This window comes from Vanessa atalanta, chromosome 14, assembly GCF_905147765.1.
Source record: "Vanessa atalanta chromosome 14, ilVanAtal1.2, whole genome shotgun sequence".
Classification (NCBI taxonomy): Eukaryota; Metazoa; Arthropoda; class Insecta; order Lepidoptera; family Nymphalidae; genus Vanessa; species Vanessa atalanta.
The window spans coordinates 1,474,609-1,497,278 of record NC_061884.1 but is presented as its reverse complement, the minus strand read 5'-3'; the positions used below and the strand labels follow the sequence as shown (position 1 = coordinate 1,497,278).

At 34.2% G+C, this 22,670-nt stretch overlaps 1 protein-coding gene across 4 annotated transcripts in view; it reads right to left on the bottom strand.

The window, feature by feature from the left end:
- The window catches only part of LOC125068892 (protein PALS1), a 166,724-nt gene that overhangs the window by 117,633 nt on the left and 26,421 nt on the right, over nucleotides 1-22,670 (bottom strand). For all 4 annotated transcript variants that reach the window (XM_047678253.1, XM_047678256.1, XM_047678255.1 and 1 more), the window contains 2 exons: nucleotides 16,790-16,923; nucleotides 11,069-11,529 (listed from right to left, as the gene is read on the bottom strand). In XM_047678253.1, coding sequence (XP_047534209.1) covers nucleotides 11,069-11,529; nucleotides 16,790-16,923 — 595 coding nt within the window. The remainder of the gene's footprint in view (nucleotides 1-11,068; nucleotides 11,530-16,789; nucleotides 16,924-22,670) is intronic.

Here is a 22,670-nt window from a genome sequence, read left to right as displayed (position 1 = left end):
TTCTCGTAAAATACGTTACGGAAATACCGTCAATTATAACATATGAATATATTAAAAGTTTACTTTCAAATTTTTTTCACTTGTATCAATAAATGTATATTTATATGAGAATCGGTTCGAGAAACGATTTCCGGAACGCATCCAGAATCCAGATTCTATAATCCTACATACATCGAATATTAACGCGATATCGCGGGAAATCCGAACGCATACGGAATAAAGATCTGAACCATACAGCCATTGTCTCCGTAAATCTATGAGAGAAATATATATACAATGAAATATGTACCTTATCGTGCCACCATAAATTCCCTATTCACTTAGCTGTAATATAAGTTATGACGTCTATAAAACCTGGAATAAGATATGATAGTTCCCGTCCAGTAGACACAGCTAAGCTATGATACGAATTTTAATACAACATTCCGCTTTTAAGACCTGTTACAGGTGTTAGATTATGGAAATTGACTGTCAGACTACGGTTGTATCTGTCAGGTGCTGTTGCTTGAAATATGGGAGACAAACAGGTACGTCAATGACCTCGCACTGTCAACTGACACTTTGACAGTTCAGTTTGCAAATAAATATAAATTGTAATAGTCCAAATGAGCGTCATATTTTATTACATATAGGTTAGAATATTAGTGTAGTTCTAGGTTAAGGATTAACAAGGAAATTTTTGCTACTATACTTGTCTTAAAATTTTATTAACTTATGTCAACCGTACCGACCAATCTCATTAGTTTCTTCTCCATCCTACATGACATTGTCGAAATAATCTTTGCCCTAGAAGCAATTAAATTACAAACAATATTTGTTTTGCTAACCCTATCTTACTTGTCAATATTTTGCGAAACGTAGTCTATGTCCTTATTTGCATCGCACTGTGTTAACATTCGCTTTCAACAACATATAATATATTATCGTATTTGTCTTAGTCTCTCAATAGTCATGTCATGCGATATATTTGATGCGCATTTTGTTATAATAAACAATTTAATATTTTTTTAAAGCATAGCATTGCATCTTAGTGTCGATGGATGGCAGGCCGATTCTAAAAATGCCTTTTCGGAATGTTACGTCGTCAGTTTTGTTACAAATTTTCTTTATAGAGTTTTGTCATGGATGTCTCGTTCAAGAAATTTTACATTAATGCGCCGGAAATTATTGATTATACGTGCGTCTGGATAAGATAATAGATTAGTATTATAAAGGCTTTGAGAAGTCATTATTTGGTACCTTTCATAATATTTTGGATGGAATAGGTGATGTTGACTAGATTTATTTTATAATAATTACTTTACAAACTCTTCACTGTTTCTAAGAATGACAATTGATCAAAAAATTACAAATTTATTTAGTAAAATGCTTCTTAAATATCTAAAAAACCCTGATGTCATTTTACCTTCGCTTTGACATTGGCATGGGGCATTCGACAAACCTTGACACTCAATGCTGCCAACCGTGAGACCTAAAATGATTTGTCTTTGTAATGAATGAAAAACAATACAAATCTTTGCTCTTAGCCTTATTTACTGACTGATTCTTAAATTGAATACAATAAATTACTTTAAATAAGGAATTCGAAAAATTAATGTTTCCCATGCAATTTGCAGTGAAAATATTAGTTAAGTTGAAATTATAATGGTTGTCGAAATCCGCTTCGATAAAAGAGAAAGTCAATATAAATTGATTCGTAGAACTCAATTATACACTAATAACAACATACCGACAAAATACTCAATAATTACCAACGAGTTTTAATAATGGCTGTTAGTATTATGAAAATCGCAGGTTTTTTTAACAATATCAAAGAAATTCTGGTTTCTTGAAACTCAGCAAGTAGAAACAATGTAGGACCTATCTGCATGGCTTTACGCCTACCCTTCTTCAGAATGCGTTTTCTGGTAGGTAGTGTTTCCGCCAGCACACGAGTTAAGGCGCCTACGTGCTTGATTATTATTAGAGGCACGTAACAAAAGTTCCCTCACTACACCCACGAGGTGGGATGAGAGGATATATTCCACTCTGATAATGGTTAATACTAAATATATACAAATTGAACACAATAGTCAAAGATAAAATCAACAATTAACCGAAAATTTAGTCCTTCGTCCGCTTGACATTTGAAAACTTTTTCGAAAAATTCAGTAAATCAGTATACATCAGTATATTAAAAATCTTAATACGAGACTGCGTGTAACTTGCGAGACGCAAAACCTCATCAAGGTATGTTACATCATTTACTCCATCGTTCCTGGTTATACATTTGTATGTAGATCTATATTCGTTTTAATTTTACGTGTTGGCTAAAGGATTTCTTAATAACTTAGCTTAGTCGCTTGCTGTTCCATTGCGGATTGGCAAATATACCCACAAGTCTGCGAATTCCCTACGAAACATAACTACCTAGTTGGCCAGACTTTAAGTCAATATCAAGGTCATCTTTTTAGCTATTTGCTCTTCAGGGCAGACGATTTAATTGACGAATGAATATTGTAGTGGCAAATACAGAAAGTCTTATGAACTTCGCATTGCGATTGTTTAATCAGTACTTTTTGATTCTTCGATAAGATTTTAAAAAGAGTACAGCTCCATATCGAATTGTAAAAGGACACATATAATGAGTAATATATAAATTTTACTGATAATTTACTATTATAGCTTTGGAGAAAGTATTTTCTCTCTGAAATTTTAAAGCATAATTTTATTACGTGATTCATATCACACCCGTTATACTTAATCTTCAACAACAAATCGTTAAAATAATTTCAATATCATAACAGACCATTCAAATCACAACACGATTACAATTAGAAATATAAACAAAAAATAAGTAGGCTCTGTAATAGCAGGTTGGTTGTCGGCACTAAAGATCGCCCGCGGCCTCTGCCATCAGTTTCCCATGCACGAACAGTTCCATGCACTCTGGCGCATCGCATCGTGATAGACAATACCATTGCGTACGTGGTTCAAATAGATAAGAACAATTAGAACGTTAGAATTATGTCTTATAATCAAATTATCGAATATTTACTATATAACACAATAGAAATAAGGATTTCTTCAATTGTCAGTAACCTAGTAGAATTTTCAACCGTGGCCACAGAATACATTGCTTTCTCATTGATAAACGTAATTTTATTGCAATGCAAATGCAAATTAAGCAATAACGCCAATTGAATCTTGTTATTGTAACGTACCTACGTTTAAATCGTAAAACAATCCATACTTTCGTGTAAATAATACGTTACCTCTTAAACAGTTTGTAATGCATCCTTTTAGAACGTGATTTATTCACATTTCACAACACAACACTATCACGATTATTATATTTATTATTCAAATTCACTTGTATTTTTAACACTGAAACACGCGACACAACCGCTCTTGAGCAAGATAGAAAAATTCTAATTTAAATTGAAGAAGTGAAGAAGAGCGAGCGAACTCGTGCGCGTGAAAGAGACGGATATAAAACGGGTCTCGGTGCTCCGGCGCACAGGTGGGGGACAGGTAACAACCCCGCGTTCTCGAATAGACTAGGGATTTTTTTTTTAATAATTCAAATAACGACAAGTGTCTCCGGGGGTCGCGTTCGGACTGACTATGAATCGGAAAACCGGCGTGATGCCGAGTCAGCAATATCATCACGTACAAGTCTGAGGCCACGCTTCGACGACTGTAGGTACGGTTATGTGTACGATAATAATATAAAAACGAAGAGATAAGAACTTTTTAACTATACGTTGCAACGTTTAATCTACTGAGATTTTTAGGGAGAATCCATATTCCTTGCTGTTGGTAAGGTGTCGTTTTAATGACAGCTATATAAAAACCCTTAAAAGTATTTTTATCATTGATATAGATTTATTCACGCAAGAAGGCACCATCACTTTAAATTAACAAATATAATGTAATTTTTATGTCTTTGCTGTCTTTATTCTTAGTCGTCTCACGAACACTAAAGTATATCTTATAAGGAATAGAGGAGAGGGGCGCGCCATCATTATTAAATAGTAGAGCCTCAGATCATTATTAAATAGTAGATCCTCAGATTAGTTTATATATCTAGACAAGAGTGTCGCACTAAAGAGCTAAAACGAACGAGCCAACTTTATTACCTTAGTGTACGTGACAGCTATGCTTTACACTCACCAAACGTCATACCAATTTACTAGTGTGCGTGTTCTTAGTGGCCAAATGTTGCCCACTATCTTTTTAGACGCGTTGTCAGCTTTGACAGTCTTTATAGACGCATAAATAATTAATTTAAAAGTAATTCTAACTTTAATAAATCTACTTGTAAACATTTTAAATTTTCCTTTAGTTGTTGATTATTTGATCAATAGTTAAATGCATTTAAAACATCACCTAAAAATAAAATTAAATAATACTTAATTGGTGACAGTTTTTTTTTTAAGTTTGCTTAATGATAACCCATCGCTTGTGTTTAATAATAAATAAATTGCGAATTTATTTACAGAACTGATATGAAACGACAGGTAAGGTATTATCTCAATAAGTACTTTGACGACATAATTTGTTTTTTTTTTTTATTTGTACAAGTAAAAATCAACATATATTTCTTGTGAAATAATTATACAGCCAACGATAATGACTCAACTACATAAGCTAATGTCAATTGTAATCAACATAACTTCGTCTGCTTCAACTCGGAATTTAACTCTTTGGTTATGTATTGAAAATAAATAAAATCGTATCGGCTTCTAATGGTCAGATTGAGAAAGAAATATATTAACTTTTTAAATAGTATGTACGTCAGGGAGTGACACAATAATGTATTGTGTTGACTACGGGGCCGGATCTACCATATGACTTTTTGGGCTTCAGTCCAGGTCCCCGTGGATACAAGGGCGCCCCAGCTAAGTCAAGCCAAAATCAAAAATAGACAATAATGCGAAATAATCCATAACTTTATTAAATTAAACAGATCGTTTGGTTTGCAGCCCTGCGAGTCCTACAATTAATCAAACCCATTCAATTAATTTAATTAAAGTTTACGTTTAGATATGTCTTAGATGGGTCCCTAAGAAATATTAGCCCAAGGCCCCCTAAACTTAGGTTCGGCCGTGGTTGACTGTATATTGAGTCATTTATTGCGACTTTACTTGACGGTAGGGCTTTGTGCAAGCCCGTCTGGGTAAGTCCCACCCACTCATCAGATATTTTACCGCCAAACAGCAGTACTCAGTATTGTTGAGTTCAGGTTTAAGAGTTGAATGAACCAGTGTAACATGCAGGCATAGGCATAACAATTAGTTCCCAAAGTTGGTGGCGCATTGGCGATGTAAGGAACGGTTAATATTTCTTACAGCGTCCTTGTCTATGGGCAGTAGTAACCACACACAACAACAGGTGGTCTATTCGTCGACCTAACCAAATTAAAAAAAAAAATTCCATAACAATATATTACTCAATCTTTTTAATATAACTGCAATATGTTTCTAAGCATCATTTCTAGACAGGAAAAGTAACCGGGTTTTTACTGTGCTTAGAAAATACATATAACTGTGTTTCGCGGTCGGCCACCACGTTGATTGTTGAGACAACTCGGGTTGAGATCATTCTATATATAAAACCTAATACAATATCATACCTGTAAATATTATATTTAAATGTTTGAGTAATGTTAAGTTAATAATCTATCGTAATCATTGAGAGTGAATTTGTTTATTTGCTCGTTTGTTACGCTTTACGCCTTAACTAAAACCGATCAGCATGAAACACCAAAAAAAAAAAACATAAGGTACCTAATACCTGGAAACGAATACACGGATACTAATATGTACAAATATCTAAACTTAGTGTTACAATTCTTGTTGCTTGTATTGTAATTTAGTGTAATAAATATCCATTTATCTTGATTTCATCATCATTAGTTTTTTTTTAATCATTTATTTTACTTACATCTTAAATCAAGCCGTAAAAGGTACCAGTCTTTGCCTTTCCAAGAAAAAAAAACAAAAAAAAAACTGACGCAAGTCTTCATTTCAGATCAATAACATTATGTTTTCGGTATTTCCTAAAACGACTTGTGTTTGTAAACTAATTGCAATGTTCTGAGGTCATCGATACATCATTATTTCTGAGTAATTAAAATTAGTTTAATATAACCGGCTGGAACCGGTTGTTGGTTAAAAGTCAGTTAAATAGAATTGCACGTAGATTTGATGGTTTTAATTTAACTAAAGTTGACCTTGAGAGGAAGTGAATGTAATAAATTAGTTAAAGAATTGACGATTGAAATTGACGAAGTATTAGTTTTACTGTTTTTAATCATCTGGACTGAAAAAATCTTATCGTTATCAATTATTTCTGACAATAAAAAAAAAAAAATTAATTCACTGCTGGCAACATTGTTGAATTACTTGGTGTTAGTTTGTATTGTATTCTTTTACACATGTGTGAGTGCTAGGATATATTGGCAAAAAAGTTTCGTTAAATTAATGCTTATATGCCTTATCAGCGTAGTTTAAAGTTAAATAACAATAATAATCATTTAAATACGTAGACGGTAATGGAACAATTCCTCATTGTTACATATAAAAGTTATCGTTATACAAGCTTAAGTATCTTTTCCAAACACAGGTGCAGAAAACAATAGCCGAGCAAATAAAAGAACATGTGCGCACGCGTGCGTTTATTTCCCTATCATCTGTAATTATTTTGAGGATGTGTTCTTTAAATTACGAGATGGAATATTCTTATACGTCTGCAGTCGAAGTAATAATGACCGTGGCCAGTTCCGATCCGAGGACGGTTTTAATGCAAAGGCAATTATAGCGGAGGAACGATTCAAACTCGTAAATATTTGATCAAGATTGTCATTCATGTCATGATCGATTCTATCCAGTCAGATTTTGACGACCTCCGTGGTCGAGTAGTGTGTACACCGGTTTTCATGGGTTTTCGATAGTCGATGTAGAAAAAGTTGATTAGTTTTCTATGTTGTCTTGGGTCTGGGTGTTTGTGGTACCATCGTTACTTCTGATTTTTCATATAACAAGTGCTTTAGCTACTTACATTGGGACCAGAGTGATGTATGTGATGTTGTCCAGTATTTATTATTTATAAAAAAAAAAGGTTTAATGTTAAAAATAATTTTATCTTTTGTGTGGTGTGTACTGAAATAAATAACTAATTAGAAATGAATATTAGAATTTTATTGGAAGTCAATGCCAAACGAGAAGACTGCTAAGTTAAAAGAAAGCCCAAAGCAGGTCTGTATGTGTGTGTGATGCGGTGCGGTGACATGTACAAGGAGAAACTAATTAAATATAACACTGGTTATAGCTCCTTTTCTTGAAGTCAGTTAAAAATATTTTACGAAATAGCAGATGTAAGTATAACACGCAGATAACTGTATAAGACACCATCCTGTCATCCGTTTTCCTTGTATTGAAAGCAGATATTGAAACTAGTTTTTTAATATCTCGATTTAACGCTCGTTTTTAGCGTCTGTAGTTGAAAGTGGTTAATTAATTTATATGAACAGGCGTGGTGGCTTTTTATATGTATAAATTATTCTTACATGTACATAAAAGTGAAATAAAATTAAGGCCTGTTAATGTACCAGCTCGTCTGTGGCCTTCCTATTTCTTGAAGAGAAGGTTTTGTGGATACATATGCAGGTTTCCTCAAGATGTTTTCTTTTCCGCTTTTAGGGTTGCTTGTCCTTTATTGAAGCCGCAATCTTTTATTAATATTCACGTGTTTTAACCGCTTGATCATCTCGGCTTATAAATTGCAACCCACTATACTATGTGAGAGAAATGATTTATTGCATTAGCAGCCCGTAAATGTCCCACTGCTGGGATAAAGGCCTCCTCTCCCTTTGAGGAGAAGGTTTTGGAGCATATTCCACCACGCTGCTCCAATGCGGGTTGGCGGAATACACTTGTGGCAGAATTTCGGTGAAATTAGACACATGCAAGTTTCCTCAAGATGTTTTCCTTCACCGCCGAGCACGAGATGAATTATAAACACAAATTAAGCACATGCAATTGGTGCCTGTCTGGGTTTGAACTCGAAATCATTTTGAATCGGTTAAGATGCACGCGTTCTAACCACTGGGCCATCTCGGCTCACTGGGCCATCTCGGCTCATGATTTATTGAAAAAGAAATATTTTGTAAAAATATATGTTATGTTTCAACGAGTCCTTAATAATTTGAGGTGTATTATCTTTAACATTAATTTACATCCCAGATTACAAAAAAAATGAAATGGCACGTGAAGCTCACGGAACAAAACTTTCATTCGCAGTTTTCTTTTCGCTATTATTGCTTCCCTATAAAGTTCCGATCATTCCGATGTCGAAGTTAGTTAAAGAAAAAATATCTTTAATTATTATTTAAAAAAAAAAAACAATCTACTCTAATTCTAAATTTGAAAATTAATGTTATTTATATATCTATACCTATAATAAATCCTTAATAATAATTAAAGACAAGTAAGTAAGGACGCCTATTTTAAGGATTCAATATCGATAGATAAAACCAGACGTTATGGATATGTCGTTTTGGATCTAGATATGGTTGCGGATATATGAATAATATTTTATCGGTGTCAGATACGGTTACGGATATGAAATTATGTCGGATTATCCGATTGTTTCGGATAATTTCGGCTACGGATATTACATTACAATAATGTAATCTTATATATTAACAGCGTAAGCCGATTTTTGTCCCAGTGATTGTTATAGGACGATAGCTGCACATAAAAAATCGGTTGTAGTCTCATTTTGAAGAGCTCTGATTCTTGATTGAAATTTATTAAATTGTTATGATTTAACAAAGAATTAATTTTAAAGAGCGGAATAAAATTACTGGCCACTTAGAGAGCGGCGCTATGGCTGTATAAAAAAAAAAACAAATGTAAATCGTGCAAAAAGACGTTGTCTGTTTACAATAAAATAAAAAACTTGTCATAGGTTTCGAAATTTGTAAAAATCACTTAAAAAAAGGAAAAGTTTCGCGTGCGACCACTCGTAATAATAATTTATAGAAAAATTACAAGATTATAATTTAAATTTATTTGCTGGTGTATGTGATGGTTGCACAGAAAAAAACTAATAGATTGAAAATACAATAAGTTACTCTCTTCAAGTAAAACACTATACATGAACAAAATTCTAAAACTTATATTTTATCGGATACGGTTACGGATAGATTTTTATTTCGGATGTCCGATATATTCGTTTACGTTTTAGAAGCACCGTAACGTCCTCAATAAAAACGTTCAGAACAAATCGGTCATCAAAATAAAACATAACAAATGAAATTGACCGATATAAAATAAAATTCATATAAAATGTTGCGACATAACAGGCAAGCGAACACATCCCAATCGCAGACCTTGAGCGCAATACACCGAGTTTAAATTCCGCTGTTGCAATTTGTAACATTTTCATAGTCAACTTTTCTATTACTAATTGTGACTATATAAATACAATATTAGACAAGCTATTTCAAATATACAACAAATTCCTTTGCAATTAAAACCCTGCCAAATTTGCCGCTCGTTTTTACACGTCTGTGCAGGAAAGGAATGTAATGTTTCAGGGTTTATACCTGTGTGTGTGTATTTCTTTAGTCAACCATAACTTATAAATACCTGTATGAGTAATCACAATCCTTTCATCATCCCGAGTCAATATAAACTCATCCATGATAGTCGTGTTTTTTTTTAACATAGTTATTTTAAGATATATCAAACCGTATAGGTTCAACTTTCGGCACTTTGCGTGCAAAGATCGAATCAGAATGATTGTGATAACTGATGTTACAGAAAGCTTAGTGCAATCGCCCCTGGATACATCCCAAGGCCTTGTATTGTTGTAATCCGATTATACTCGTATATAAAGTGAGCCAGTTTACATACAGTTTGAGCTTCACAGGGTGGTACATTTTCGGTATTATTTATAAATTGCTTGAGGCACTAGAAAGAGCGTACAGAATATTCTAGTGGACAAAAAATAATAATGCTGTCACTTTAACTTTTAATCGTTGACGTATAAAACAAAAATACATCATTCGCATTATTGGGCCTTTGTATTCGTCTTTACTTTTGTTGCTTCACTTTAATGTTCTGCGCGCTCCATCTTTCGCAAGTTTTCTAATCTGAGTTTAAAAGATGATCAATTAAGCTAGCACATAAATTAAAACAATGCTGTACGTATAAACACACATTTTTTTTCTGATCGTACTCACTGTTAATACTTTGTTGAATTAATAAATCACACTCACTTTCCTTAGAAAATGACACTATATTTTACATATTTATTGTTGTATTCGGTTATTCAAGTAAATACAAGGAACCAGATTTCATTATATATTGCGACTTATGATTATTTCCAATAATTATTCAAATTAAATTTCATTTCAACTCTTCAACTTTTTTTTCTAACTGTACAAAATATTAAGCACACGCTCTCTATGGAAATTGAAATGACGTTTATAAGCATATTGTTTATTAGTACGGGTTATATAATATATAAAATGTGCATCGTAAAATAAAACCGACTAACGAAAATCAATAACATCAATCGCCAATCGACTTAAAATAGGTAATCAATTAGATCACGAGAAAACCTTGAACGATCGCGATTTCGTTCTCACTTTTTACAACGAATAAAGATTTTATGAAATTGATTACAATTTATTTGTATTAAATAAGCAATTTCTATTTAGAACGACAGAATCAATATATTTTAAAATAAAAATCTACCATAAATTTTAGAGAAAAAAAGAACATTATCTGGCGAATCTGAGCTACATATATTTTGGTGTCCAATGTCGGTTTTGATTTAATCCGTAGTTAATCGTTTACTTCAATATTTGTCTTATTTAAAATGCTAGCACCACTTTTTTTAAATCAAACTTGATAATAATTCGTAGAAGAGTTCCTAAACAACTTCATTATTTTGCTGTTTTCTTGAGTATTTCTTCGAAGTATAAAAGCCCGAGATCGACTTAAAATATCCTCATTTTCCCACAATTAAGAATAAAATTAACAATCTAAAAGTCTATCAATCAACAACTTACCCTTTTTCGCCGGGTCCTAATTTATTATTCTCAACGACAGCCGTCGCCCGGATCCTGTGGTCGGGCTGCTCGCCCAGTAGCTTCTCACATCTACCGTTGTTTAGTTGCTCCCTTACAACATTGTACGCTTCACTTTTATCACTTATCACTTCACTTTCCTTCACTTCACTTTCGACAACGACTTTAACACTTTTTTCACTCGAATCCTTTTCGTGTTTCTCTTGTTCTACTGTTATTTCTACGACTTCTGCCTCTTTTTTCTTATCTATTTGAATACCGTTGGCTATGATTGGAGCCGGTTTTGCTTGCAGTGATTTAGGTTGAGATTTTGGTGACGATATTGTCGGCTTGCTCTCAATAGCTCCGTTTTCGTTAATGGACGTTACGTACACTGTGGAGTTGGCGATGTACCCGTTCAGTTCTTGTCGATTCTCGGGCTGTGTTCGTTTTCTTTTATTTAACTGAAAGAAAATCAAAATAAGTCAAAATTGCACACAAAGTGTTAGCTTAAGTTAAATCAAGCTTATGTTATACTTATACGTATAAAACCTGGTATATATAGTTTGTATTGTAATCAGAACCAAATTTAAAACTGAAATGGTTGCGAGGAACTAGTTAAAAAATTTACTTGTCACATTTAACGCACATGAAGTTAAATAAATTCTTGAATAATCTTATCTAAGAAATTGTTCTTTTATTACTTTTGAGATTTCAATGGGATTCAAAAGAGCTACCATTTCGCACTGAAAGTAATGTCTTTATATTTAAATCAGTACAAAAACCTGTATCGAAGTTGTCCAATATACAAATTACGTAACCGCTTAACCGAAATTCAGCTTTTGTAGATACAAAACTAATTTTAAACTTTGTAACTTGACGCCACAAAATTGCATTATAGAGCAGTTATTATAGAGGATGTTCCACAGTCGGAAAACATGGTCAGAAATCCACTTCGGAAGTAATTATAATATACCAGATTTGAGGAAGAGCCGAGATGGCCCAGTGGCTAGAACGCGTGCATCTTAACCGATGATTTCGGGTTCAAGCCCAGGCAGGCACCACTGAAATTTCATGTGCTTAATTTGTGTTTATAATTCATCTCGTGCTCGGCGGTGAAGGAAAACATCGTGAGGAAACCTGCATGGTAGACCCATTTCAACGAAATTCTGCCACATGTGTATTCCGCAAACCCGCATTGGAGCAGCGTGGTGGAATATGCTCCAAACCTTCTCCTCAAAGGGAGAGGAGGCCTTTATTCTAGCAGTGGGATATTTACGGGCTGCTAATGCTAATGCTAAAAATGAGGAAGTAATTTTTTTGATAAATTCAAGTCTTCAAGTTCCCAGTGTTATAGTCTTTATAGTCGAAAAGACCTAATCTTTTTGTTTGTGTACATAGTTTACTGCATGTATATAATCTGCCGGATACTTTTGTACAAATTTATTAACTAATATTATATTTAATTACAAGATGTTACACGTATTAATTCTTGATTGATAAAGCCAACTTCTTTAAAAGTTTCAAAGCTGTTTTAAAATAAGTAGGTATAGGTACGTACTCGACAATGAAACGAGATAATTATAACGACAGGTAATCAAAAAATATATATATATTTGAATGTTTTTATTGTATTGTTTGTATGCGATCGATATCATGACTTATTTGGTCACAACACTACGACTGTCAAATTAGAACTATCATCGAGAAAATAAAGAAATGGAAATAGTATAATGATGTTAACACTAGACCAATTTCCGAAGTGCTGGAGCCAAATTCTTCCTGTTTAACTGTCATTTAAATTTCATGTTCAATATTTTATATCGTATAAAAATGAAGGCGATAATGCAGATCACCGCACCCAGATGAGATTTAATGTTTTTAGTTTATTTTTACCTAGTGGTAGGGCTTGGTGCAAGCCCGTCTGGGTCAATCACTCATCAAATATTTAGCTTATGTTCCGGATTGAAGGCTGAATGAGCCAGTGTAACTACAGGCACAAGAGACATAACATCTTTCTTCCCGAGATTTAAGGAATTGTTAATATTACTTACAGCGCCCTCGTCTAAGTGACCACTTACCATCAAGTGGCCTTTTTGGACGTCCACCTACCTATACGATAAATAAGGCAATTATTTTTATTTTTATTACGGGTCGGGCTTTTTTATTTATTTGCAGATTTGCAGGTCCATCGTGATGGGTACCACATGCTCAGCAAACAGAAAGCGCCGCCGACACTGCATGGCGGCGGTGCATTGACGATGGTTGGTATTTGTCTATGGTATTAGTCACGATTACAGTAATGTGGATTTATTCGTCTGCCGTCCCAAAAAAAAAAAATCATTACGCGATGTTACTAAAATATCGAATAAAAAAATTATAAGTGAAGAGTAAAAACGTTTTTTATGACGTTTCTTATCACGTTTCCAATTTTATCTAAATCATCCATTATGTGAAGAGAAATTTTACAATTCATTTGGTATCGTTATCAACTCTATTGTTAGCCAATCAGAAATCACTTTTATCTATTTACCTTTGTTGAAAGGTTTGTTTAGATTTAAGTTTCTCATTTGTTTATATTTTCCCAATTTTAATATCCGCTTAGAGATATGTAAGTTACAAAAGGTTTTAATATATTTATTTATATAGGTACTATGATCAACAATTAAAATCAATACATTTTACGTTAAGCCGTACATCACAGATAAAAAAAAAATTATAACTATCTAGTTATAATAAATACGAAATTATTGTACCTCGTCTCACGAAGCCTTTATACTCTGTGCTAAAATACCTACCTATATGTGCAAATACTCCTAAAGATTTACTCGTCAAATTTATTTTTCTTTATACTTTACTATCATTGCCATCGCTGCTGAACGAGATAAGTTCAAAACATTAATTAAGTATATAAAAAAAATCAGAGGTTATTAACCTTCTTGTCTAGGTCAAGATACACGTTTCCCATACACGGAGCCATCTTAATTACCAAGATTTAGACTTAGAGCTTATAACGGTTATTTTTACAGATCTTTCGTTGATTGTCTTGGTAAAAATAATTAATGGGGCTTATACCAATTATGGAGGGTATCCTTAATGAGCAATAAAAAGTGTAATGACAAAAAAATTTACCAACAAGTGGTCCGTTCTACAAAACGATAATTGTTTCGTGTCGGGAACGAGATACGTGAAAAACAGTTTCAAGTGTACGCCATTATGTCAGCGTCGGAGCGAGACTTATTATGAAGTTGAGAAATTTTTACATTTTTAAAAGCAATTAATTCCGTTTTTTCTTGTTTTGACTAGGGCCTTTTGTAACCGCTTGAAAGCAAACAGCGTGAGAATTTTCAAACGAGCTGATCTCTAGGATGAATCTCAAATTTTAAATTATTTTGGTGATAGTACCGAAGTAGTAGAGGGTCATGTGAATAATGATGTTGTCATCTCGATCGATTTCGGTCACGTGGCAAATATCAAGGGAGACCAGCCAACTACGCAGGACATATTACAAGTAGACAAGTATGTAAGTGCGCAAACACAGGTGCGTTCTGTATTCTGTCACTCGGACAACAAATGGGACGTCAAATCCGATACAACCGCAAAAAGTTCAGGAGCAGAACCGACGGCTTTATGTGGTTCAAACTTCCAACAGACAATTTCCTGACTTCGGACTTTACTTGGTGGTAAGACTTTGTGCAAGCCCGTCTGGGTAGGTACCACCCACACATCAGATATTGTACCACCAAACAGCAGTACTCAGTATTGTTGTGTTCCGGTTTGAAGGGTGAGTGAGCCGTTACAGTGGCTCACTCACCCGTTATACAGGCACAAGGGACGTAACATGTTAGTTCCCAAGGTTGATGATGTAAGGAATGGTTAATATTTCTTACAACGCCATTGTCTATGAGCGGTGGTGACCACTTACTATCAGGTGGCCCAATTGCTCGTCAGCCTACCGATATCATAAAAAAAAAAACAATTACTGAGAATTTTTCCACAGAAAAACCCAATAACTTTTATGGGCACGACGGCTTCATATCAAGCCATTATCCCAAGTTGGCAGTCACATAATATATATATATATATATAATATAAAACACTTTCTCAGTTACGTAGTTGTAATATTAATCTTATAACATTTTTAATTGTTTTTTTTTTTTTCGACAGCCGGAAATTTACGCTTTATTTATTTTTCTTTAAATGTCAAGGAATAAGTGGGAAAAGGACCAACTGATAATACTTAGTAACCAGTGATGTGTAACTCGCATGCGTCAACCTTTAAGCCGGAACACAGACGCACAAATGTCGACTGGATTACCGATGAGCGCGTGGAACTTACTCCCACGCTTTTTCACAGCCATTTCTAACTTTGAGTATATATTGATTTTAGTTGTCCCAGTTGTAAGCAAACGTGAATTTTAAGAATCTGATTAAACACAGGAAAGAGACCGAGATTTTCATGTTATTAAATTGTAATTGCGATGTCCTGCAGGTGTCCAATACTGACACATAGATAAGTCCCGTAGAATAAACTTTCACCTTATTTTGAAGGAGAAGATGTCTTGACCCGGCGCCATGTTATATGTAGGCAAGTCGACAAATGAGTCACCTGATGGGTAAGGGTCACCACCGTCCTAAGACATTGGCGCAGCAAATAGGTACTTACATCGCCAATGCTCCATAAACATTTGAAACTAAGATGTCTTATGTCTTTTACCTGTAGTTACACTAGCTCACTCAAATTTAAATCGGAACACAATAATACCAAGTATTTTCAATTGTTTTCCAATGGAATATATGATGAGGAGATAGTACCTGCCCAAATAGGCTTGCACAAAGCCCTATCACCTAGAAAATGTATTTTTGTAAACGTTGTACATTTCATGACATATATCTAGTTCAAGTGAAGTATTCAGAAAGAAAATCCTCGCTCCTGGCTCTTATGTAATACATATAAAGTTACACATCAACCCTTCAGCGTAATGTGCTCGTTATTCTAGATTGCAGAGTTTAGGCCACAGCTCAAAGGCTTTAGAGGCTCCAAAAAGGTATAACGGAGATAGTAACGTAGTGTGTTTCACGATATAAAATACAGCGAATGCTTGAAAAAGTAATTCGTTAAAAAAAAAACATCAGACTTAATTAATTGGTGAAAGAAAGTGCCCGTTAACTTAAGAAATAATGTTAGTTTACTAATTACTACAAAAGAAATAAAGAAAAAGCTGAAAAAGAGAAACTAGTAATGAATGAATGAAATGAATGAAAATCAGAAATAGTCTATTTATTGCTTATCTCGTTTACAATACTTTCAGCTTTTATTGATTTATTACTGCAATGACAAATTTACTAGCAGTCTGAGGAGGTTTGAGTCTAGAGCAAACCCGAGAAGCGGAGACAGAACAAAAAAACGGTACGTTTTCTGATGTGTTGCAGAAATAGGACTACAAATTCTCTTACTGATATTTCCTCCTCTTTAATTGCACGTTCCAGATATGCATATCTATTAACTATATATTGCCCAATTTCAACTATCCACGTAGTTTAAAAAAAAATGAAGGCATTCGGAAAATACTAAGGGCAAAAAAATCAACATTGCATTACATGTGTATAGATAGACTCTTATTTTGTCATTGATAAAAGATTATCTTATAATATACATAATTATTTAAACTTTCAAATGTATAACTACCTTTATAATGTCAACTATACAATATATTCACGTACCTCTACAGATAACTTGGACATATCGACTGGAGTGATCCGTTTGAGCGCTGACAGCCGCTGCAAGCGCTGCCTCGCCTGTTCTTCGACCGCGATGAGGAACGCATCTTGAATTATGTTGTGCCCGATATCTGATACTAAAAAGAAAATATATATATAAAGCAACGTAATTTAAAAAAGTATGTATTCTTTTTTTAATTTCAATTAGTTAAATGTACCCAGAAATGGGCCACCTTATTTATGAAATGGTCACCCCCGCCTGTGGACATCGGCCTTATTAATTATCCCTTACATACGTATCATCAAAAAGATGTTATGTCTCATCTTCCTGTAATTACACTGACCCACCCATTCTTCAACCCGGCACACAATTAGTATTGCTGTAGATACTGCACTACACTAATCCTATAGAGCTGTCCAAATCGATGTCACCACACATTTGTTAAACGTTTCATTATCAGGAAATTATATTTGATTATGTCACAGTAGAGCCCAGGTGGTACAGTATTTGGAACTCGTGAATCTTAATCCATGATTGCGGGATCTTATTCTATGCAATGGCTAATACAACTTTTTAAGAGAAGAAAGACTTCGTCTATTTATTTCATTTTTAATTGAATGAATATAGAAATGACATTTCTTAAGCAACAATCATGGGACACGTTTAAACATATTTCGTTATGTGAGAGAGAAAATAGATATGAATAAGGGAGGAATATCCTCATTCCTCCCATATTCATATCTATTTTTGTTCATGTTGTGAGAACGGTTTTGAGAATGGATGTGGATGGATATATAGGGGACGACCAAAGAAACGATGGATGGATTGTGTGAAAGACAATATGGTTAGAAATAATGTTACTTGTCAGATGACGTCCGACAGAGAAGTATGAATGAAGAAGACATGCTGCGTCGACCCCAAGTAAAATTGGGATAAGGGCAGGAGGATGATGAGAGAGAAAATACGTATGACGTAGAGAGAAAGAGAGACAGCAACATATTTAAGTAGTTTAACGTCTGGCATTAGCATAGTCCTGTAAGCGCTAATGTTTTTTTTTTATGTTTGATGACTTTTATTATTGATGTGAAATTAATTCCGATTGTCTATTTGCTACATTGTCGGGATTAAACCACTGAATAGGGCCCCAATTTTACTAAGAAATTGTCAGTTTCAATCGTTGCCGTTCAGCCGAGTGCATATTCTACAAACGTGATCCAGTTGCGTTACGGTAAAAGTCTAAATATAATTGGGATCGTATCGTAAACAATATAAATAAGTACAGTTGTCCGCAATTACGATTGAGATTTTTTTAATTTTTGTGATGAATATTCAATTGGGGTCGGAATAGAATCAAGAACATATCCTTATCGTTATATGCTAGTTTTGTCACCCTACTCATGGAGATACCCTAAAACTTGCATAAGGAAATAATAAAAGAAAAATAAATTGAACTTAAAAGGAGTCGCGGGAATCTGCACAGCTTGTAAAGTAAGTATATTTTCATAGTCGGTCGCGTCGAGTGAAAGGCGTTCATTCATTTTATTTATTTTTCGTATTCTGTATTATATTTCAGATAAATAAAAATATTTTAAATGCACATAATTGTCAAATTTTAAGACCGCTATTTCCGCGTTTCATATCACCGAGGCCATCTCAATATTTTAATGTATTTTTTGATTGAAATAAACTATTTTCGTACCCGTGAAAAGGTCACAGTTAAAACGGGATCTTCCAATATTAACACACGCCATCTTGACCCGGTTAATATTAAAATAACCTTAGAATTTAGCGTTAATATTACATTAAAAAGTTATAATAAATATTGCATTGTTTTCCTATTTTTTATTGTTGGTGTTTTTTTATTGTAATTTATGTAAGCGATCCACATTTGAACAAGATGATTGAAACTGTTGATGATTCAGGTACATTGGTCTCCTCTACAGTCCAGCGCCGTGATTGCCCAGTGATTATAACGCGTGCATCTTAACCGATGATTTCGGGTTCAAACCCAGGCAGGCATCACTGAATTTTCATGTGCTTAATTTGTGTTTATAATTCATCTCGTGATCGGCGGTGAAGGAAAACATCGTGTGGAAATCTGCATGTGTCTAATTTCAGTGAAATTCTGCCACATGTGTATTCCACCAACCCGTATTGGAGCAGCTTGGTGGAATATGCTCCAAACCTTCTCTTCAAAGGGAGAGGAGGCCTTAGCCCAGCAGTGGGAAATATGCTGCTAATGTAATGTAATGTATGGTCTCCTCTACAATATATGAGAAAAGAGCCCAGCATTGGGACAATTACAGCCAGTACATAATAACAAAAATAGAAATATAATTGTTACTTAATTTTAACTCTTACTATACTTATCGCATACGTAAATAAGACAAGAGAAAAAATTATTATAATATAAAATATATTTCATACGTAAAAATTTTACCAGCACTAGTAACGCCTACATGCAATGACCATTTAAATATTTGGTCATCTCGGATTACACCTATTGTACGTTGATACTATACGAGAGCATCTTTTCAACTTACAATGATTTAATAAATACGGCACATATGTATAATAAAACATTAATTTATATATATATATTATAATATAGGTACGGACAAATGGCCCAACTTATGGTAAGTGACGCCATCGCAAATAGACATTGGAGTCATTATAACCATTTCTTACAACACCAATGCACCACCAACCTTGGAAGCCAAGATGTTATGTCCCTTGTGCCTGTAGCTACACTGGCGCAATAACTCTGAAAACCGGATTACAACAAAACTAAGTATTGCTGTTTGGCGGTAGAATATATAATGAGATGAGATATAATAAATATTAAAGATATTATTAAAAGTCTAGTGAATAGACCACGGTAATCGTTTCCTTGGAGTTGACTTATTTGCAATTCACATTCTACAGTGAAGAATAACATCGCGAGGGAAGACGTTTCGTTTCACGTCTGTGTGCTGTTTAATTTACATATGTAAACAGGTGAGTCCTAAATGAGCCATCTTATGAGAAGTGCTAACAACACATCTACACCGCCTCTTCGGTCTAGTTCTCGGGTTCAAATCCCGATCCAATAAATATAGTTTATAGGTTTTCCTGTCGAAAGAAGCTGAAGCACGTACAGTCATTACCGTCTTCACCATAGGGTACATGGGGCACGTGCCCAGGGCCCCCATCTTAAGAGGGCCCCGAAGAACCAACAGTTTACAAAATTAAACCAAAAAAGATCTAGCATTAGGGCCCCAAATTCATGGGTGCCCAAGGGCCAGTATAGCTGGAGACGGCTCTGCGTACAGTCCGTTGATTCCGTTCTCTTAACGAACTTGTCGACATTGTCATCTCATCCGCCTACGAGAGTATTTCCTCGCTCTCATGATCCAATGAGTCGACAAATCTGTCTCATAAAATAGAGTTTACTTGTACTGCACACACCTGTTTATAATATGTATTGCGCAGTTGATTAGTCTCCTTTGAGAAAGATCGCTGAGGTCAAAATATGTCAGGAGGAATCATAATTCCAGACATTGAAATCGAAGTGGTATAATCCTATTCTTAGGGTACTACACTGTTTGAGGTCAATGCGCTGTCAAGCATGGAATCTACGACGCTATATCTCTTATGCTCGTAATTAGCAGTAGAATAGACGAGTGGTGGTTAGTATTGTTTCAGCTCTAACGTCAATGTGAGCTGGTGACCAATTAACGCCAAGTGTTTTCCAACAAAGAAGTATGTTCCCAGCTATATTACGTGTTATATTTACAAGTTCACAGTAATTAGATTTAGTCAACATTTAATTGACCTCAAAGAACAATAGCCTTGTGTAACTAATCCAGTCTGCAGCCGGTCGCTGATGTTAAGTAACTGTATCGCCTGCTTTCTCTTACATAACGAGCAGCATACCTATTATAACTATAGATCATATTAATATAATGTCTCATAGAGGAATAACATCAGAACTCAGAACCTCATTTTACGGAGTATCGTTTTAAAGAAATCTTTAATTCTGGTGAAGACATACCCATGTTAAAGAAAATGTTAGGTATTATGTGAGTGCAAAAATAGATGATATGATACGATTGATGGAAAGTGAGTAACTTCCAAGATGAACGGAACAATTTAGATCTTTTAAAATTAAGATGTAAAAATTGCGCATGTGTTGTGTTAAGATTTTGAGACGACCATTGTCAGGAGTAATAGAGATGAATTGAAGACGAAACCAAATAAAATAAATTAAGACATGGTTCACATAATGTTGTCTTAGATTTTCGCGATTATTACACATTGAAATAAAACTAGTTTTTTAACGGGCAGACAGTCTGCCCGTGACCACGAACACTGCAAAGTGCTCGAAACGTCGGGATGTTAAAAATAATTAATATACGCGATTAAATCCGTTAAAAAACTAGTTTTATTTCAATAAATTAAGACAACTCGAGCGAGCGATTAGTAGTTGGATGTGTTCCATCTGACATCTTACTTTGTTAATAAACAACATTAATACTGACTTTACTTGGTGGTAGGGCATTGTGGTACCACCCACTCATCAGATATTCTACCGGTGTAATTACAAGCACAAGGGGCATAACATCTTAGTTCCCAAGGTTGGTGGCACATTGGTGATGTAAGGAATGGTTAATATTTCTTACAGCGACATTGTCTATGGGCGGTTGTGACCGCTTACTATCATATGGCCCATTTGTTTGGCTGCCTACCTATAAAAACTTGACGACCAACTCAATCATTGTGCGCTTATTGGTCAAAATAAATAGCGCGCGCAGTTCCGGCTTTCCATTACACACTTCCGTCTATTTTCAAAACTCCCACAGATGGCAGAAAAGTGAGAGGAAAGATGTGAAACATAAAAAAATCAATTTTCACTTAATTAGTCTAGATTTTTAACAATTGATTCTCGCTGTCTAAAGTGAAAATATTCTTAACTTTCTGAGCATATTATTCGACTCTACAAAGTCAAATAAATCCTTCAATGAGATCGTTTTCTATTAAAAAAATGCGCAATATTTTTAACTTTGTCAATTTAAAATTTAAATCTTATGTTATAAAATAATTGTTACATAGGGAATTTTGCTCAGTATTAGACAATACGGAAGGAAAAGTGATTTTTTAAATAAAATATGTACTTTGTTATTTAATTAGTGGAAAATTAGTGAGTTATTTGTCGGTTACATGCGATGTACTAAAACAACAAAACTAAAGAACTCTTTTGTTTGTTTTAATTCTTATCTCAGGAACTGCGAGTCGGATTTGAAAAAATATTTCTACATCAGATAACTTTCTTCTGGAGTAAAGATATAGATTATTTAACGTCAGAGAACACAATAACGATAAAGACTATTGAGATGGCGCGACCCAGCTATTAAAATATATTTGACATGAATATTTGATAAAACTATGTCGCCATTACATTACAATGAAACATACTGAGTACATAATGTATTTTATAATTCATATTCAATCAGCAATCCTAAATTCTTAAACTGTCTGAGCAATGACTCAAGTCTTTGCAAGGACCGCCTTAATAACGTATAATCAACTTTATAACAATAATGGTAAGATTAAAATTTGAATAGTATATTTAGAAATTGTTGTCGGAAGTTAAGCAATGGATGATTAAATATGTGCAAGCAACTATTATCCTTTGTAGTATGCGATAACAATCAGAATTGCGTGCATGTTAAAATATGCGAATGGGCAAAGCGTTGACTAATGTAGGTATTGTAACGCCCTCACGTGGAATACTAAGTAAGTGCTCTCATACACGGGATGTTGTCTGTTTAACGTTTTAATTTCATTGAAACAGTATTTTTTTATATCATACAATCAATTTATTTTTAAATAATGAGATTAATT